The following is a 21,989-nucleotide window of genomic DNA, read 5'->3' as shown; positions in this document are numbered from 1 at the left end:
ATGTCATTTTGTGAAAGATAATTCATATTAGTATTTTGCCATTATGTATTCAGTTTTCTGTAAAGCTAATACCTTGATTTCAGAATGTTGAAAGATGATCTTAAAAGATTATTCTTTTCCGCAAAAACATGATTGCTTTTATCGTTTTAACATTAAAATTTAAATTGCATTATTGCCTTTTTTGTTTAAAATTTCATGAACATAATTACATTGTTATTTAATGTCATTTTCTTTTGATAACAGACTTTCTTCCATCTTCTTAAATAGTATCTATTGCATATAATAGATAACTTTTGTTTAAATTAAAAATTTAAACTCTTTGCTTTAAATTCTTGGCTAACACTAACCTAAAAAAATCACATCAACTTCTGTTATTTAGGAAAAATTAATAGCTGTTTTCTAGAGGCTTCAGGGTTTAATTTTCTTGCCTTACTTTGGGCTTTGCAGAGTCTCTCAGGGAAGATCAATTAATTTATAACAGTGCTACTCAATGTGTGCTGAGGAAATAATACAAAATATCCAAAATCCTTCATTCTCAGAGCCTTTCACCAAAGTCATATTGAAGTTGATATGATCTTTTAAATCCAGAATATGATCAATAGGATCTTAGTACTTTCACTTTATAGCTCATCAAATAAAAGGTAAAATGTATTTTCCTCCAGGGGACAGGAATACAGTGTTAATAAGGTATGAAGGTTGGGGGGAAAGAGGTAGGGAAATAAATTCACATTGATGCTGAAGTGGTAGTTAACTCAAAATAACCAATGGGATCAAACAACCCAAATGTTCTAAAAGCTGATTAAAAACAAGCTGTAAGTTGTTTGTGTATCAAGATATTGTCCTACTTGGGATTACTTAAATGACAATGACAGAAGGATTTTAACTATTTTTTGAGGAAATTATTGGAATGGACATATAAATAGAACATTCTGCTTATCTACAGGTTTATATTTATGGTTTTGAGAATACTAATGGGATGTACTCATAGTTTGCATTGTTTTGAAGTATTGAGCAAGTGTATAATTTGAAAAGATCCTTATAGTTACATAGAAGTGAAGGTGGGTAAACTAAGACTGAAGGAGAGGTAAAATATCAAAATAATGACAAAAAAATTAGAAATTAAGCAAAGTAGTCTTCTATTTCCCTCCCTTATTCTTTTACAAACACAGATGATAGGGCAGAAGCCAGACTGCTGTGGACTGAGCATTGCAAAGCAGTTGCAGAAGCACAGCTCAGAGCGGGTACTGTTATTTCTAATCACCAGACTGTAAAGGAAAGACAAGAGGAGGCCTGTTGATGGAAGGATACATGTCATTTTGTCTTCACTTTCTAACATACATTTAATAATTTTAATATGGGAGAGATTAAGCATACTTATATGCTGTGAGGATTAACCTTGATTTTTTTTTTTAACAGAAGAAATTAGATCACTTTGCGAGATTAATGCATATGTGGTACAGAAGTTAGCAGATTTAAATTTGTAAAAGTATAAAATGACAGAAAGATAGGAAGGAAAAGAAAGAGAGGGGAGTTTTAGGGAAAGTTAATTGTAAAAGAAGTATGAAGGATAGTATAAAAATAGTATAGTGATGGTAAAAGCTACAGTTTATACTGAGAATACAAGTATTATACTTGTTTCTTACAATGTAAATAGTCTTTGCGATTCTGAGACGGTGGTGTAATATTATCAAAATATTCAGTTTTATATTTATCATTCCTTTTTATATATGGATAAACCTCAATAGCAGTTTTACTTTTGACCTGAAGCTTGGTTTGACCCAAGACTTTTCTCCTTCTCAGTCAAATCTCACCTCCTCCATCTTTTGTCCGTGCTGCTCTACAGCCAAGTCTCACTTGAAATTCTCCAGTGCCGTCCTAACTGTCATAAACAATGGCCTTTGTCTGGTCTCTTCCTAACTAGAAACTCTGTTGTAAGTGACAATTTTGGACAGTTCACCATTCTCAAGCATCTCTGTGTAACTGTTAACGCACCTCATTTTCTTCATTTTCCTTCTACCCGAGTCTCTTTTCTTCTCCTGTCTGTATTCGTATTCATATCTATATCAGTTCTGTATCAATAATTCACATCCCTTATGGTTCTAGCATTATCCTCTTAATTTCTCACTCTACATACTCTGTGTTGGCCATTTCATCTCATCTGTTGCTGTCAACTGTCAACTGTCAACTACCATTTCAAAACTCTAAATCTTTATATCCAGCAACAATTTTTCAGTTGGTGACCAGTCAACATCAGCTTCTAAAAGTGAAATTTTCTCCTCCTCTCCCAAATTTTCATATTCTCCTCTTCTCTAAGATTTGTGATATGAAAATATGTAATATAATGAGCCTAAGGAGAAAGATACTAGGCAAAAGAGTTGTCAACAGGAAGGAGGATAATTATAGCCTACATCTGTAAGCACAATACTTCATTTAAAAGTTGAATTGGGAGATTATTGTGAAAAAGGGAGAGAGGAGAAGACTCATGTAGTATTTTAAACTAGTAACTCAGACAGAAAAGAGAGAAGTAAGAAGAATGGAAGATACCATGCTTTAGAAGTACATGTGCTACATTGGGAATTGTGAAATAAGCAGAAGAGACCAATTCTTGGCAATTATCAATTAGCTAAGTGTACGATACTGTAGAGAACTGATAAATGTTTTATGAAATCATGTAATCACTTAAATCAGTAGAAAAAGGGAAGGGAATTTGATTACTGTTTTGTTTGCTTTACAAGCAAAGCTAATCACTGCTACAAGAATGGAGTATGTAATAGGGTTAACTCTGTTATCTCTGTCTGGCCACATGAAAGCAGTAAGTTGTGAGACATTCTGTCTCTCTCTCTCTCTTCCCCCCCAACAGAATCTAGAGTGTGTGAGGGATGCTGGTGCAGGGTGGTTTACTGATGTCTTCACTGGGGCTTCTAAGAGGGGCTCAGTGGGCCTCCCTCTCTCCACACTACCTATCCCAGGAGATCTGTGACCTGCACCAAGAATATAAGTTACCTTGACCTCATGTAGCAGAGCAGCAAGATTTCACTGGCAACTTCGATTCCCAGAGGACAGCTGGACCAGGGGTTTGAGGGATTTTCCAAAGAGCAGTGCTCTCACTTGGGGCTCTTAGAGGAGAGGAAACTCCCAGTGTCATACTCTTAGCTTACTACTGGCTAAGATCGGCATGCCCTTTAGGAACATGAAGAAAGCTTCCCCCTCAGAACACTTCACACCCAAGTCCTCCCTGTAACAGCACCTCCATGATTGAGGGCTGGCGCCCTTCATTTGAAGTCTCTCCCAGCTGTGAACAGTGTGGAGTCTCTAGTAATCAAGATAGTATTTTCTATGAAAAAAATATTATCTTTCTCCTGTTTAACCAAAATATAAACTTCAGTGTCACCTTAAGTCCTGCTCCCTCACCACCATGTTCAGTTAATCCTCGAGTCCTTCTACCAAGACTTCTGAAGTAGGTCTCCCCCATCCTCTCCATTCCCAGGGCTATGCGATATCTTTCCTTTGTCTGGAGACATAACGGCAAGTTGAGAGAATGGTACCTGTGTCAAGATTTGGAGTGAATGATAAACTACATGGACCACATTTTCATTCAGTTATTTCCTAAACACTCTGCAGGCTGTCTCTTTCAGATGTGCCTTTGAACACACCATTTCCTTTCTCTGGAATGTTCTTCCCCTTTCGCTACCACCACATGCATCTTTCCAAACCTAAGTTAAGTGTCACTGGCTTTATGAAACCTGGTGGAGTCCTCCGGGCTTTGTAGTTATCTTCTACTTTGTCCTCTTACAGTACTTTCTCTTTCTTCTGTTAGAGTACCTATTTTGTTCAACTGTAATTGTTTTATTATTTTTGTATATACGTATATGGGGCAGCCCCAGTAGGCTGTAAACTCATAGAGGGCACAGCTCATAACATTAATCTGCGTATCCTCAGCCCATAGCCTGATGCCCAATCTGTAGCAGTTGCTCAGTAAATATATGCTTGAAAGTCTGTATATGAGATAAAAGGCTAAAAAACGATCCTGCTGTTGCCATTGGGAATAATTTATTTGTGTTCTCTCTCCAATGGAATACAGACAGAATTAGGTTTGTGTACTGTCCAGAATTTTCAAAAGTGTACTGTAACAAGATAAAAGAATGCCTCTCTTTTGCCCTTTTAGGCTGACCTCTTGAATAGCTTACTCAGATTAAGGGAGTTGATATAATTAGGGTTAGGAAAGATTTTTATGTAATGGGATTTAGTTTACTGCAAGCAAATTAGGATGAATATGAGTCTCATGCAATATTTTAACATTTTAATTCATTGCTGACTCTACAGGGCAAATGGGATCATAACCCTTAGTCCAATTTCAGGATGATAAATTGAGGTTTTTTTCCAACAAGGCAGAGGATAAAACTTGTCTGGCTTCAGTTATAGTACTGCAAATTACATTTATATTGAAAGTAAGCAAATTCAGTGCCATAATAGTTTATATTTTGTTAAAATAGGAGGTTAGAGTCCTTTTAGTGATGTATACTAAAAATAATTGTAAATTAATTATTAAATACTTACTTTGCTCTGAATTATGTGATGTGGGACAGATGCCCCAAATGATGTTTATCCTCATAATGACGTTCTTTATATCCAGTTAGAATGTTAAGAAAAAGGAGAATCACTGGGAAATACACATCTGGAAAAAAGAGAAGAGAATCGCTGTGAAGTAGTCCGCGAAGGTTTCAGCAACGCTGGTCCAAAGATCAGTGTGGGGATTCTAGCTGGGGGGTGCGGCATCATGAGCAAGGACACTTGAATTCTCAGTGCTCTTTAACTTCCCGCTGACTTTGGGCGGATGTTACAGAGAAGTGGGATTTTGGGTTGGGAAGTGAGTACAAGGACCGTGTACAGAGCACCTAATGCTACGTGGGGGGATTTGGACTCTCTGACATGTTATGGGGAGATCTTAATAGATACTTAGAAAGGAACACAACATGATGAAAATAGAAGTTACAATATATTATTTTGGCAGTTGTAAGATTGCATGGATTTGATAGGGACTGGAGGCAGGATAGTGAATTGGGACAAAGTTACATTGATTAGGTTTGGAACAATTATATTATTTATATTGTTGATCTAGTTAATGGTGCTTAACTTCAAGAACAGTTTATCAATCGTTTTATTCCTCTAGTCTAGTCTAGGTCTAAGCTAGGAGTTATTTAGAGCTCTAATTATATCAAACACAATTTTATTAGTATGAAGTAGTAAAAATGGTCCTGGTCTCATTTAGGCCATTTGTAGCCAGGTCACCGGATGTCCTCGAGTATTCTTTCTCTAATTTCAAAATAAGAACACTGACCTGGATGAACTCTAAGACCTTTACAGTTGAGCTTTCTGGAGACCAAAAGAATTAATGAAAGCTTCCAAAATGTTCACCTTATCATTGAGCTTATAAAGTACTAATCATATTTCAGTGCATCCTAGGAAAAATACATTTTCAACACTTACAATCTGTTAGAATATTTTACTCTCCTTGGTGGAAATAGGTGGTAGGTTCATGATGACTACAGTATATAGGCAGTTACCTTTTCCAAGAATGTGTTAAAATATAGAAGAAAATAGCAGAAAATTAACCCTTGTAAATGAACACAGTGAGCTTACTGTATAATTTAAGTGTTTTAAATAAAGCTACTTATTTGCATAATGATGCTTTGAAAAGATAGGTCTTAACATTAACAATACTATTCACTGATTTGAAATTAAAACAAAGATAACAAGTGTAAATTAATCTGGAAAAAATGTCATGTTACTATATAATTAGATGCATTAATAAACATGTGGGCTATTGCTCGTTAGGCTAAATCTGGCATAGAAATTATGTCAACGTAATGAGTCTATACTTTTTATTTAACAATTTTCTATTTATATTTTACAAATGTTTATTGTCATCAGTTTATTAACATCTATAATATGTGTACAGTTGTATGATAGATGTTCAAAAAGAAATAGCTTTCTCGTATTACTTATCTAAGTTGAAGTTTAAATTTGATCACTATAGGAAATGATTTGTAGGAAACCATGTGTGAACTGTATCAGAACACCCAGAGAAACACTGCAGATAATTTCTAATGTCATAAAACTAAACGAATTATTACAGTGTCTAGACAGAGTCCAAAGACATGGTAGACATTTTTTGATAAATTGGTTTTATATACCAAGCAAAACATTTGATTTGTTTAAGCATCTTTTAATTTTTAATTCAGTGAAAGGTTGCATAACGTGACGTTTAGTTACCTGAAAAAAATTAAAAGGGGAAAGATGTCATATTATCCCATGGAGTATTTTCCTTTAGTAAACAAATTTTTTTTAGCCCCAGAAAATTATTTCAAGTGGTCTGGTCTAAGTAGCACTGTCATTGTCATCACCTGGGGTGTTTGGTAAAAAGGCAGATTTCTGGAATTTTCTGCAGATGTAACAAGTCTCTGTATACACCTCTGACATCTATGTTTTAAACAAGTTCCTGGGGAGTTTATATTATGCACACTGAATGTAAGAACCACTTTTCTAAATATATTCTTCATTTTCATCCAACTGCTGGCAATTTTTACATGTCATTTGTTACTGGGTATTGGAGAGTGGGATCCTGAATATGAAGGTTAAATAACAGTACTCTGCTTGGGTATCCTGGAAGAAATGGAAATAACTCGTTGTTTTATTATCCATAAGTAGGCTAAACTCGAGTATTCTGTGCAATTTTGTTATGTAAAATAAAATATTAGATATTGGAAACTATTCTTTTTTTACTTTCAGAACACACAGTTTCTGAAAAGAAATTTTCCTGCAAGTTGGGACTTAATAATCACTTTATTTCCTCTATAAAATCACCAAATTTGTCTTGACATTTTATGGGACTCATAGTCTTTTAAATGTTAAATAAAAAATTCTAAATGTGCCTTTTATTAATTTTAAGCAACCACAGACCCTGCTAATAATACTACCATTTAGGCTGAGATTGCTACCAGGAAATTCTTGAGATTACTGTTCTTTACATGTAGATACAGCTTTTCTCCTGCTTTTGATTAAAATAACCCTTTCTTCTCCATGCCAAATATATTACAAACAAAAATGCTGAATCTACAAATGGAGATGACCTCCAGTTTGAAGCTAGTCATTTGAAGTGATCTCCTTGATAACAAAAAACGTGTCTTATTATCTAAGTATTTCTCATGACCTGAAGAGTTTTTGAGTATAGTGGGTTTCCAATAACACATAAGTCAGTGAGTGTGAGTCAGATTTTAAAGGCCCATGTGGCAGTGAAGTAGGAGAAAATTGTATTTAGGAATTTGGACAGTTTCATGAAAGTATATGTATCTTGAATCAGAATTTTATACCTAGGCATCAATGATCTATAGCCTTCATCAGTGGCTTAATTCAGTGATCATCTTTTGCTCATATTAATACAGGAGTCTATAAATATTGAAAACTAAGTTGGCATTCAGTTCGTAATGACCAAATCTTCCTATTCTGTAGCTCCCTATTTGTACCACGTGGCTTATAAAATTAATAGAAAAATGACAGTGTCTTTAATTCAAATTCCTTTTTCCTTTCTGATGGTCTTTCTTTTGCATTATCTAGCTTTTGAACAACATCCTTTACTATATTAAATTTTGGATTTCAGAAAGGAAACTCTCACATTTTAACCATCAAATTTTATCATTGAGATTGTAATGATGGTGATTTCCTGAATCACCAGTTTTCCCTCCACCACCCTATTCCCCTTTGTCATTTTCAGAATGTGTTGGTGACTGTGAGATAAAGTTGAAGTTTTCTGTCCAGCAAAATCTTTAATCCCTTGAGGATGCTCTAAGTATTAAGACTGATGGATCTGACAATGGTAAAAAGTCTAATAAGAATTGCTCTTACAACCACAATGAGTCATGGGAAGACAGTTTACTTATCTTTTTATGTGTCTTGTCTCTCTTCTTCCTGACTCGACAGCTCCCCCCACGGTTCGTATTGTGCACTCAGGCTTGGCCTGTAACATAGAGGAAGAGCGCTACTCTGAAAGGGTCTACACTATACGGGAAGGAGAAACCCTGGAACTGACCTGTCTGGTCACAGGACATCCACGTCCACAGGTGAGTCCCGAACTGTGACATTGTGGAAAACTCTTTGACTTTTCTTGGAAGTCAAAAAGTATGTTTTAGATTTAGCTAAAAATGTGTGTGTGTGTGTGTGTGTGTGTGTGTGTGTGAAATTCAGGTATGCATGTGCAACCCAGGATAAGGGTGGTAATTGCTGAACATTCAAGGTTGAGTTATTCATGTAGGTAAGACAAAAAAGAAATTTTTGTTAGGGTATTGTGAGATATTTTAAAGGCACTTCGAAGGAAGCTGTTAAAAAAGACAACTACAAAAATATCACAGTAAGATAACAATTCATATGGCAATGAGTTTATTTTAGAATGTAGAACATGATTTCATGATGACATAATTGCAGTGGAGGAAGCATTTGTTCTGAGAATGTGATGCACCAGGTCATATACTTTTCCTATTCCTAGTCATTATATTCATAGAAAGCCTCAAAAACAAATGTTTTGCAGGTGCTATAAGCATTCAGGTTATCAGAGTCATCAGCTCTGGCTTTCATAAGCTAATTTAATAGCAGGAACAGAAATTGAGACTTTCAAAGGGCTCTAAAATTATAAACAATGAGCAAAGAAAATGCTTGTAGGAGTGAAAGAAAGGATAAGATACAAGGTAATATAGTTAAATTATGTATCTGTGATATAAAAATGTAATTCAGATACAGAATATTCAGATGTTTTACTTATTAATTGCCAGTTCACATTGTTATATATTTAACCTGATTTGTTCAAAATATGCATTTGTAATCAACACCAACACTGTGATAGAAAAGTCTCATTTGGTAGACACAGTTACGTATTTTAAGTATTTGTACTACGGGAAAAAAATTCCAGCTAACAGAACTATATAGGGGAAAGTAAAGAACAATGTGGAGATCTTTTAACAAAGATTCCTTTTAACCTTGTCTTTTGGTCCTGCCATCCTTAACTCCTTGATCCTCAAGGATGTTTTGACTACCATTTTAACCCTGAAGAACAAATGAAAATAAGCATGTAAACTTCACAGAATGAAGCAATAGATTAATGAGGCCATGAATAAAGTGAAATGGTGAAATATGCTTTATTGAACTTACTATTGGTAAAAGTAATCTAAAAAATAATTATTAAAATTATTGAAAACTAATAAAAACCACAATAGCTAAAATCCATAATCTACATGAATTACAAATTATGACCTTTGCTAAGAACTGAAAATTAATTAAATAATAAACTTGTCTTCACAAAATTGTAATGCAAAACTTGACCCAATATAATTAGACTTGGTAGAAAAAAATGATTGCAAAACTAAATATATAAAACAGAAGAAATAATTGTTAAAACTTGATATAGACAAAGAAGCTGATATGGAAAACTTTTTTATTTTAAAATTTATGCAGAAAACAATGGAGTCCAATGCAAATAATTTTACTAAAGTTAAAAAATGATAACATTAACTTAAGAATACTATCCCAAAGAAAATTTTTGTTATAACTTGATTTTAATTTTTGTACTTATATACATAGAGTAAGAATTCCAGAATAAAAAAGCTGAGATCAAAGTAGGGAGGTCCGAGTAAATGTAAAAGAAGCCACAAGAGCAGACTCATTGATGATACCATTATTCCTACCATGAATGCACCAAATTCTGCACTTTCTGAACTTCAAATTTTACTTAAAAATGCAACTTATCTTTGTTATTAAGTCATTCCAGCTGTTATGCTCCCTCTGTCTTCATCCTTAGGTTACCTTAATATTAATTAGCAATTTCTTATTTTCTCCATGCATCTTCCCTTTCATGATTCAGCAATCTGGAATGGAATCTTTGATCTCTGGCCAATCCAAAATAAAATAAGAAAGATGGGCGTAGATTATTGCCTTATTTATTTTTCCTGAGAAGTTTCATTTTTGGAACCATTTCAGTGTGTTCTGATCCTACAAAAATTTTATCATTTCAGTTTCATTATTTCTTTATTCCTAGAAGTAATTCAGGTGTTTGCAGGTGAATCAGTTTCAGTTTATGTTGCCTGTTTGAAACATGAACCGGGCTTCTTCTTTGTCAGTAAACTGTGTAAAGAAGGCTGACAGAACAGCTGGGCCTTGGCATCCTGGCCAAACACTACAGGGCATGCTGTTGGCATCTGGTCCTGAGGATGGTTTTTCTTGGCTGATACCATGAAGCTGGAATGACTTTCTTGCTGCCTTATCATATTCTGAATATGATAATAGTTGGAAATGCAGTGCAAGAGAGAAGTTCCTCATTTACTCTTCAGAAGATTTCTTAATCTGGTACCTACTCCTGTGGCAACAAGGATCACAAAGATTTCTATTTCCAGAAGTATTATAAGACAACATTTTTTCCAGATTTTGTAAAATTTTCTTTAAAAATAATCTTGCTTGGCAATGTGTAGTGGCCTCAGGGTGTTAATGTACCCAAGGGAAGTAGAAAAGTGAAGAAGGTCAGTAGTTAAGAGCATGGCACTGGGACTGCCTGGTTATAACCCTGGATCCATCATGACTATCAGTGTGATGTTGGGAAAGTTCCTTAAACTTCTCTTTTCTCTATGCCTCATTTTCTTATTTATATACTAGAAATGATGGTAACCATCATGCCTATATCATAGATTCCTTTCAAGGGTTAAATATATGTTATAAATATATGTACATAAATTATATATATACACACATATACATATATACATGCAGCACATGATAAACATGTTGATACATAAAATATATATTGACTTTTTATTATTCTTAAGCAACTTATGCTTAGACTCTAAAATCTAGAGTTGAATGTGTAGGTATGAAATAAGAAATTTTTAAAAATAATTCTTAGCATTTCTAAGCCTAAATTAGATACATTTCAACAAACTTCAGTATTTTTGTGTTTTAATGCACTGCAGAACCTTTATATATGTCGGCTGCTTTTCTCTTTAGCTTACATGGACTAGAACCATGTTCAGACTACCTCATTTAAGGAGAGTTTATCATAAAGGTACGTGGGGGAGGTAAGAAAGAAAGGAGGCAAGGGTTTTTTAGTAAATGTGCCAACATACTATTCTCTCTAGACACTCATAATTTCAGGAGCTGGCTACCTGCTCTCTTCATTCCTTCTTTTCTTTTCTCTTTCCTTCTTATTTTTTGCTTCCTTCCTTCCTCTTTTCCTTCCTTCCTTCCTATTTTCCTTCCTTCCTTCCTTCTTTCCTCTATCTCCTCTTTCTCAATATTTCCAGACCCATAACAAATGAATTATGAATTTAGTCCTCTTGTAAATTATTTAAGCAATAAGGTATTTAACATGAATGGTCCTCTTCACTCCCCCACCCACCTGTCAGAGGTGACTGCTAAATAGTTTGGTGTATCACCTTATAGTCCTTTTCAGTGCATTTCTAGAAATATAATTATATGTGTTTATGTCAAACTAAAACAACCAATATTTTTTCGATGAATTTTTGAATAGGATGTAGTTTAGGACAAGTATCCAAAAATTTATTCATTACAAATTCCATATCAATAGCTACATTTACAGTTTCTTCCCCTCCACGTATCCTCAAACACACAGTCTCATCCCCTGGTGATATACATCTTTATTAAGTTTGTGGTTGCATAGGGTAATATACTCACCCTAGTTTGTTTAGGAGAAGGCATTTATAGTCTTTCTTGTGGTTGATGCCATACTTTCAAACAGTTTTGCCTCCGTTGCTTTTTACATAGAATATGGAAAGTCTCTTTTGTGTTCAGTACTTTAATATGCTCCAAAACTACTGACACTTCTTACTCCCAGCATATCATCAATAACCAAGGATATTTTCATTAATTTAATAAAAATCCTCATGAATATAGAGGATCATTTTCATTCTTCAGGACATCTGAATCTATTCACAGTTACTTCAGAGTTCATCTTTTGTTTAATTTCATGTAGTCTTGACTGATGCTTAGAAGAAACATTTATCATACAGTCCAGAAACTTGTGAAAACAACATTTGTCAATGTACTTAATGAGTTAATACATGGAGATCATTTAGCAGAGTCCCTAGTAAAAGGTAAATTACTTAATAAATCTTCACCACGGGATTTGTAATTGAGTCATTGATACAAAATACTAATTTCTTCCGTAAACTTAATGATTCTAAACTATTACTGTCACCACATCACAATTGAAGGTAACCCAGTAGAGTAGGTAGAGTATTGCTTACTCTCCCATCAAAGTTGGTCTTGGTCATGTTCCTGGCTTTAGCTAATGTATCTTGAGTTAGCTGTAATCTGGGTCTGGATTTTGATAGTATTGGACCAGGGAGAATTTAAGGTGGAAGCACTCTTCCATGACTTGGGTTAGTTATCTGTAAGAATATCTGCAGGCTGTTACGATGGTTCTTTGAAATTTAGACTCCTACCATGATGACATATGTACAGTAAGTGAGATAGAGATCCAGGAACTGCCATTACAGAATATTGAAGGAGAGTTCAGAAGGCTCGGGGAGGTGGGAAAGTTAGCACAGGTTTATTATATGAGACTCGTTTTTAGAGAGTTCCCAAAGGACGCTCCTGCTACTATGAGACATGCGTTGATCAGATGGGCATTGTCATCCTTGAGAAGCTCAAGGGTGACTGTCCTCTGCAGAGTTGGGTTGCAGTAGGGAATGTGGCTGTGAAACTAGGATCTCTAAAGTCAGCAGGATAATAGGATTCTGTAATGACAGAGGTTGGTTGGTAACCCTTCACCACCAGACTCAGTATAGCTATAAACAGTGTAATGAGCAGCAGATCTGAGTAGCAGCCAGGTTGCCTTTTATCTAGAGGACTTTGTGGTGAAGGATAACAGACTGTGGTGTCTTTAGGGATAAACTAGACTAGAGTGATACTTGACTCATATAAACAGACAAAAATGACACCTGGTGAGGAAGAGGTTGACATTTTCCACTGTAATAAAAAAAATCACAATCACTCATTCAGTTTCCAAGTCTAAACTAGTTTTTCACAGAGCCAACACTCAGTGTTTGAAAGGGAAACCAGGTTTCTTTGAGGAAAGGTCTAGCAATACCTCTACAAGCTTATACCAGAAATACTATCTGAATCTGTCCCCCCGAAAATCTGTGGTATTTGTCATAGTACTTTGCATTGGAGACAGAGGGATACCAAGGCTTTCTGAGGGCTCTTCATGTTATAGAGTCCGAGCTGGCACTATAGCAGTGGACTTGTAATGCTAACACAGAGTGGGGGCTTATGGCAGCCGGTGATAAATGGAGTCCTGGCCCAGATAAGTGCGTCTGTGTTTATTTCTCCAGTCTCCCAATTGAATAATTGGGACAGACATACTTAGCAGCTGGCAGGATCCTCATGTTGGCAACCAGACCTGTGGAGTAACTCAGAGTTAATATGGTAGGAAGGACCCAGTGGAATACTGTAAAACTGTGTTTATCCCAGACCAAAATATTAAATCACAAGTAATACTGCATCTCAGGAGAAATTACAGAGATTAGGTGCTGCCATTAAAGACTTAAAGGAGCCATTAAAGGAGCAGTAGCCTCCATCATGTTCCAATTTATTTTACACATGAGATACCTAAACAGCCAGGTGGATTATGGCAGATTATGATAGACTATGGTTAACGATCGAGCTAACAGTGCTGCTGGGTCAGATGTGTTGTCTGCACTGGTACAAACTGACACACCTCTGACACTAGCTGGTATGCAGTTAGCCATCTGATAATTTAATGCTTTTCAGTTCTCATCAAGAAAAAGAATTTAAAGTTTGCTTTTTTATGAGATGGATAGCAATCCACATGCACTGCTCTGCCCTGGATAAAGATTTACTCTCTTACTCTCTGTAGCATCACAGTGCCTAGGGAACTTGATTTTCTTTGTAATCTACAGAACATTATATTGGTCCATTATATTGATTATATCATGTCATTCTGACCTTTTGAACAGGAAGCAGCAAGTACTCTGAATGCTGTAGTAAGATAGAAACATGCCAGAAGATGAGAAATACAGTATCCAAAATTTTAGCAGCCTGTCAAATTGGTGATTTTTGGAGTCTGATGGTCTGGGCCATGGTAGGACATTCCATCTAAGGTTGTAAAAAAAGTTGTTATTCCTCACAAGCTGCCCACTAAGAGGTCCAGTATATCCTAAACTTTTCTGAATTTTAGGAGCTGCATATGATACATTTGGAAGTATTGCTCCAGGTCACTTTATCTGGTAACTTTAAAGGCTATCGGTTTCAAGCAGGGCTCAGAAGAAGAGTGGGCTCTGCAGCAAATCCAGGTTTTAGTGCAAACTGCCTTGCTGCTCAGGCAGCATGATCTAGCAGACTTGGTATTGGATAACAATCCTGTGTGGATTCTTTCGTTAAGTCCTAAGAATAGAGTTACAGCACAAAACTTTGGATTCTAGAACAAGACTAAACTTTCTACAGCAGAATATTAAGTTGCTGTTTGAAAAGCAGCTCTTTGGTCAATAGGGAGTAGAATCCAGTCGATGCATGCCCCCTTGGTTAGGCAATTCTGTAACATATCCTACATGACTCCTTGGAGGGTCCCAGCAGAATGGAGTGCCAGTCACTCTCAGCAATGACTGGCATAACGCTTCATTGTATTGGTTTTTCCTTCCTCTCTGTGTCACTATTCACAATCCTCTACTCTGTTTCCCTGGGATTAATAAACTGAAAATAAACTATCTACTGTAATACCTTGTCTTAGATTTTCTTTCCTGGGGCAATTCGAGGATAAGACAGTACCCATCTCCTGGACTCAAACCTAATGAGGAATGTGTTTATACACTTAATCCTAGTTTTTGCTTCCTTGCTGCTGACCTTGTGTTGCTTAATTGTGATTCAGAATTATTGTACTTCTACTTTTCCTGAAGACTTATAAAGGAAAACCATAAGTCACTAGCCAAGGTATAATGTTCAATAAAATTTTGCTTTTAGTTCTTAAGACTTTTATATAATTAGCATGAGTATAGAGTTTATTTTCCTCATTTATTCTCATCTCTTAAAAAATATGTCTTGTACTTGAATTAAATCTAAGCATTGCAAATTTGCAGGTTCATACACAAGGAAGTTCATGTGACAGAGATTTGCAATATAAACACAGACTGAAGATTTGTTTGGTTGTGATAGCTTTGCCTCTCATGGCCAAAATTGGATCTTTTCGGAGATAAGAAAATGGATCTCAAAACAGCCAAAATAATTAGATACACAAATCACCTGGAAGTTTGAAATTAGATCTCTCCTTTTGAAATCTACATATTTTAATGAAAAATATATACAAGAGTGATATGACCATGACTGTTATTTTATTACAGCAATTGACATGAAATAAGCATTCAAAAATTATCAGGGCATTTCTAGAAGACAGAAGGAAATTAGTACTACCTATCAATATATAATTGAGAATCTACTGGCTGTATTGTTCATAGTTAAAACGGGTTATTTTAATGTAAGTAGTTGCAATTCTTTTAATGTAGAAATTCTCACGAATTACATAGACATTCATGATTTAGTTTTGAATTTTTATTATTAGAAGGATATTCCCATTGACATATTTTCAGAAATGCATTATTTAACATATGAGGGGATCTCTAAGTGATAGATATCTTATAATATAGTCTTTTCCCTTAGATTTTTAATCTTTTTTCCCCTATTAGTGACTGAGCTATCACAAAATCGAAATGCACCAATTTCAACATAGTCTGAAATGAATTTTTTCATGATGGAATGATAATCAAATTAGCTGATGTATTTTCAAGTCTGTATTACATATACTTACATATATGTATATATAAAGATAAATTTGTTAAAAAGCATATCATTTGGGCACATTCAATGCATTGTAAATAATCGTTTATAGTTATGTAAACCTCTACTATTTTAAAAAGGTAGCATGAAAATAAATATAGTAGTGATCTACTTGTGATCCCATTGAATCAAATTTATCCTCTTCGCTTATGGCTAGTACTTTAAAGTTGCCCATTAAGAGAGTTGGATTTACTTGAGTTTTCAAACTCCAATATAATGGACCACTCCTTCGACTGACTTTGAAATACTGAGGCTTGAAACTTAAGTTTAATAATTTCAGCTACTATTGTAGAAAATACTGCCTGTCCACTTCTATGCTAAACAATATCCTGTTGGTGGTAATTAATAATCTATACCAGTGCTGGTTGTAAACATGACACATTTATTCCAAATTAGGCTCATCATAGCCTTTTCCTGAAATGCTCAAACATGCTTCAAACAAAATCAATAAAAAATAAAAGCCTTTCTATGACCTGAAAAAGTAAATACACTACACACAACAAACTGCTTGTAAAGTGTAAGTGTTTCCAAGACTGAAGAATGAGAACACAAGTATTAAGAATAACTCAATTTTTTTAAGGAATTGTTAATCTTTTATTTTGATTTTCTCTTAGTGCCAAAGTCTTAACAAAAACGTAAAAACAACATTTATTTTCCTGACAGTTTTATCTGTTTCTATCAGCAAAAATTGATTTCTTCCTTTCTCTGCTTCTTGTGGTACATGAGGAAACATTATCCCGTACAACCTGGTCCCTTTTCGTTTACTTACTTGCCTTTGGCAGAAATCATTAAATGGTGTTGGATAAGCTTGAGGAGAAACAAAATCCTTAGTTAATTAGTGTCTTCGCTGTTGGGTGTCATAGGAATTCTGTATTTTTTAAGATTAACTTTTAGGCATCCAGGGGTGCAGTGTGGTACCAAATCTAAGAGAACTTTTACATTGCATGTATAATCAGAGCAGCTGACCATTTTGAATTACTCTTTATAGTGCCATCAAGAAGATGGACTGTAGCCAGCCATTTTGGAAAGAGTTTTCTGAAACAGCACAAAAGCATGACTTACAGTGTGTTCCTATACATTTCATGACATGCATAAATTCTACATCAGCTTCTATCTAATAGTAGCCTAAAGAGTTCCCTAATTGCAGAATTGTACAAGTACCTGATTGTATGGTTGTATATTGTTATTAGGGCTGCCGTAGTAAAGTACCACAAACTGGGTGACTTAAAACAACAGTTTTAAAGGCTCTCAGTGAAAATACTCTCCCAGTTTGGAAGGCTAGAATTCTGAAATCAAGGTGTCAGCAGGGCCATACTCCCCCCAAGATTCTGGGCAGAACCCTTCCTTGCCTCCTCTGAGCTTCTGGACGTAGCCATCAGTCCCTGATGTTCTTTGGTTCAGCTGCATTATTCCAGTCTGTGCCTCTGTCCCCGTGTGTGTGTGTGTGTATGTGTGTGTAAATGGCATTTTCTTCTTCCCGCACGGACACTAGTCATGTTGGATTACAGGCCCACACACTCCAGTATGATCTCGGGTAATTGCATCTGCCACTATCTTGTTTAAAGATAAGGTCTCATTCTGAGGGACTGGGAATTAGGACTACAACTTATCTTTTGGGGGCACACAATTCAACTCATAACATATGTTATTGATTCTTTTAAATTAGTTTATACCTTCACTGGGCATGGTCTGGAGCTGCTTTAAAAGAGCACATGATACATATAATGATTGTTGTGCATCATTAATCTTAAAGGAATTTACAGTGCCTATTGATTTAATATTTGTTGTCCCTTCCACTTGTCCACACCCCTTCCCCTTGGCCAACTGAATTGGTGGCTTATTTATCACTTCTTCCCAAAAGCCTTGCTTGGTCAAAGAGGCTAGTTTAAGTGCCTTTCCTCTGTGGTCCCAGAATACCTGGTCATTTCTTACCATGATACATCATGGGATCTTGCTTTGGGGAGTGAGTGAGATTTTAGGCTCTAGAGCCAAACTACATAGTTTCACATTCCACCTTCTCCACTTTCTAGCCACTGAATGTGGGTAATGTATTTAACCTCTCTTTCACTTGTTTTCCTCATGTACAAAATGACAATAGTAGTAGTAATGGTATAGGTTCCTTAAGAATCAAATAAATCCATACAAGGGAAGACCAAAAAAAAAATTATTGAGTAACAATATTGATAATGATGATAGAAGTAATGAAAGAAATAGAATAATCATATATATTTTTTTTCACTTCCTATCTCTCACTGGATAGTAAACTCCTAGAAAACAAAGAACTGGGTCTTATATTCTTATTTTCTATCGCGGAGTGAACATATGTCATGATTTGCCTGGGACAGTCCTGGTTTACAGCTATTGTTCTGGTATACTTGTTAATGTCATTGTCTCTCAGTCCCCAAAACTATCCTGCTTTGGAGGATAAAATATACGGGACCATAAATATAAAAGCTTTCACATACATGGTCTCAATTATTAAATGAGTGAATGTGGCAGGCATTACCACTTAGGACTAACTGTTGACCATTTTATTTAATTCTGTTCCTTTTTCAGAGTACCAGATCATTTTTGTCTGTGCCTATATCATTTACCTCTGAGAATTAAGCATTTAAGGAAACCTTAGATTCACTTGTATAGGCACTGTTGGAGGCCGCATACCTCAGTGCCTGCAGAAATGCATTAAATGCTCCCTTGGTGGTCTTGAAGACACTTAATGTGTCTTCTTATTTTACTACCCAGCAAGGATTTAAAGGCACTTGGGAAATGGGACTCAATCATATGAAACTATTAAAGCCATTTAGTTGGAGAAGACTCTAGACCCTCCGTGCCACTTTTGACAATGGTACACATTTTTAATTACAGATATAACACGGCAACATTGGGATCTCAGGTGACTGAAGCATATTCACAAAGTATCAGACAAAAACCTGGTAATTATTTGCCTGGAATTTGTTGCTTAAAACTTCAAAGTCATAACCCTATGTCTAAATAATATAGAAATGATGGAAGTCTGGATTTCACCAGAAAAAGGAAAAATTTGATATTAGTAGAAAGTAGAACAGAGTTTGAAAGAGTGTATGCTAACACATATTCGGCTTCATACTGTCAACTGGTCCCAGCTAATTTTACTAGAAGCCTTTGAGGGAACAAAACCTCTGTTGTTCCTATGGTGTGAAACAGAAAGCCCACAGGGAGAGTTAGTTCCTTCACAAGTACAAGCACGGGGAATTTGGATGCAAGATATAGGATGGGTGATCCATAGGTACCTTTTCTCACATATGTGTGAATACCCTGCCTGGAGAGCATGCACTGCCTTGGACGACATTTTAGTTAAGAAAAATGGCAAATGCTCCAATATTGTGATGACATCTTATAATTCATCAGTCTGAAAATTGCTAGTGGTTTGATTTGTTCATAGATTAAATTGAAAACTGCATTTGCTTTGTTATTAGGCATACACGTAATCTAACTCTACGACTGCCCTCACAACCATTTGTCTCCTTGAGATGTTGATTCCCTCTGACTGCTCTTTGGCAGTCACAGTAAGTTACACACTTGGCTTGGGACTGTTTAACGTGGCTGCCTAGTATAATTTACTAAAAAAAGATACTAATCAAAGTTTGTTGGTTTATATAATTTTATTATGAATGTGTGTGTGTGTGTGTGTGTGTTCATGGACACGTACTTAATACTTGAACAGAGGGTTGCAATTACTAGTAGGCTCTTATGTTGCATGGTCATCAGTTAGTGTTGGAGAAGGGAAATAGAAACCATTCTGATTACTTAAAACTCTTGAGTTTAGAAAAGCAACAAAGATTACTGTATAGCACAGGAAATTATATCCCATATCTTATAATAACTTATAATAAAATATAATCTACAAAAAAACCCTAATCACTATGCTGTACACCTAAATCTAACACAATATTATAAATCAACTATACCTCAAAAAAAAAACCTGTAGGTTTCAAACAGGAAATTTAGTGAAAGAAATGAATTACACTGGGAATGGAAGAGACTAAGAAGAAGGAGAAACACTTACTTGGCTTTCCTTTTCTTCTGTCATTTAGCCTCATGCTGGTGCCAATCCATTGGTTGAAACCAGTGAGAGTCTGAGAAACATAATCTGCAGGTGTTTATCTCTCCCAGTGGTAAAGAGCAGAGCTGAGGAAGGTTTAAAAAATGGATTTCTGTGGAACTGGCCACAAGCATCCCTCACAGCAATAGAGAGAGGAACCACCTGGGGAATGCTGGCTCGCCTTGTAGGCAGTCATCCACAAAGGGACATTTACCTTGTTAAATAAGGCCACTTCAGGTTCTAATACTCATTCTGCAGGTTCATAAACCTGGTTTTGTTAGTATAATGAAAGTGGATTAGAGATGAGTTTGCATTTTCCAAACTCATAAAGACTGATACACATAACAAACAATGCAAAAATTAGGTTAGCATTTATAAATGAGAAATGAAATTGCAGATTGCAGCAGATTGTTCCACCTGTAAATCAGTGTATGTAGGCTACAGATAAAGCCACATTTTGATCAAAATGCCAAATTTTAATGTGCAATGGCAAATTGATTGAATGTTGCTCTTGTCTAGTGGGATCACTCTTTCAGTAGGCAAACCAGTCAAGAAGCCAAATAAAAATCATGTTGGTTAGCAAGGGCTTTCAGCTGAGGCAGCTGAATGCTGTCTAATCTGTTATGGGGTAGGAGACCATAAGGCTTGAGTCCAATAGTAAAGATTTCCTCTCTCATAGACAATTCCCAAGTAGGTACTATTTGCCAGTTTGTCCTCCTGAAAGCTTTTTTTTTTTGTTTCCTAGGCTGACCAAGTTCTATTTTGATTGGCATATTCTTTTTTTAGACATGTTAATGTTAATATATTCACTCAAATTATAGTTAAGTCTCAGAGATGTGTTAACAGTTTGCCTTCATTATGCTGACTTTGCATATCTCTATTCTGAATTGTGTTTAATTAATTATAACTGCCCTCTCTGAGGACGTTCTTAGTTTCCTTGTTTCTAATTTCTTTGGGATGGGTGCACCTTATTATATTTTATTAGAATGCTAATACTCTGATGAAACTTTGAATATATCTCATCCTTTTTTCTGCAGTTCACGCATGTGCAGACTGAGGCTGGAGAAGTCAAGTGACTAAGCCGAGACCAACCAGATTGTTAGGCTGTAGAGACTAGGTGACGGCTGCCAGACTGCTGACCTCACACTCTTCTACTCTGCCAACTCTCTGTTTCCAAACATTTTAACCTTTACTCTTCCCTTTTTAGAAATTGTACTTTTTAGCCTGGTAGCCTGATAATGACCTTACCTGATCATTAATTTGATCAGATTTTATTATTGTTACCTACTAAAGGCATAGCCCATTTGATTTAAATTGTGGTCCCTGAAACAACAGGATCAACATCACCAGGGAACTCGTTAGAAATACACATTCTTAGACCTCAGCCCAGACTTACTGAATCAGAAATTATAGGGGTGGGGTACAGCAAAATATGTTTTAATAAGTCTTCTGGATGATTCTGATGCATTTTAAAGTTTGAGGGTCATTCATTTCATGGATTTATATAGTGATGCATTCTCGAAAATCCCCAAGGTGCTCATATATGACCCCTACTTACCTTGTAAGAGGTACTGCCTGCACCTTTTTTTTTTTTTTTTCCCATTCCCACACACTTGCCATTCTCCAGCAGACAAGGACAATTCTGCTGCTGTTGGAGACCAGCACTTTCACAGAGGTCCTCCTACTGAGTACACTTACTGGTTCCTTGGAGGCAGTTCTCGTCCAAAGCACTATTTAATACAAGGTGGTACTTAATAGATTGTTTTTGACTTACTTCCTTGGACATAGTGGAACATAGTAGTTCATTACAAGCTTTAGGGAAAGATAGATTTAGGTTTCATTTTTGACTTTGCCCCTTAAAATGTTTTTATGAGGCTTAAATTTCATAAGGTATGTGAGGAATTTGAGCATGGCATGTGTTAGCACTAATACAGGTGCCTGGCTTGTGTTAGCATTAATACAGGTGCTAAATCAGCCCTGCCAGTATTACTGATATTACACAGAC

General features: G+C 35.8%; 1 protein-coding gene across 1 annotated transcript in view; it reads left to right on the top strand.

Moving 5' to 3' along the window:
* The window catches only part of MDGA2 (MAM domain containing glycosylphosphatidylinositol anchor 2), a 690,959-nt gene that overhangs the window by 288,698 nt on the left and 380,272 nt on the right, over window positions 1–21,989 (top strand). The window contains exon 2 of the mRNA XM_006189475.3: window positions 7,978–8,117. Within this exon, the coding sequence (XP_006189537.2) occupies window positions 7,978–8,117 (140 nt within the window). The remainder of the gene's footprint in view (window positions 1–7,977; window positions 8,118–21,989) is intronic.

Source organism: Camelus ferus, chromosome 6, assembly GCF_009834535.1.
Source record: "Camelus ferus isolate YT-003-E chromosome 6, BCGSAC_Cfer_1.0, whole genome shotgun sequence".
Lineage (NCBI taxonomy): Eukaryota > Metazoa > Chordata > Mammalia > Artiodactyla > Camelidae > Camelus > Camelus ferus.
Note: the sequence above shows the minus strand (reverse complement) of the source record. Positions and strands in the feature narration are given on the sequence as shown.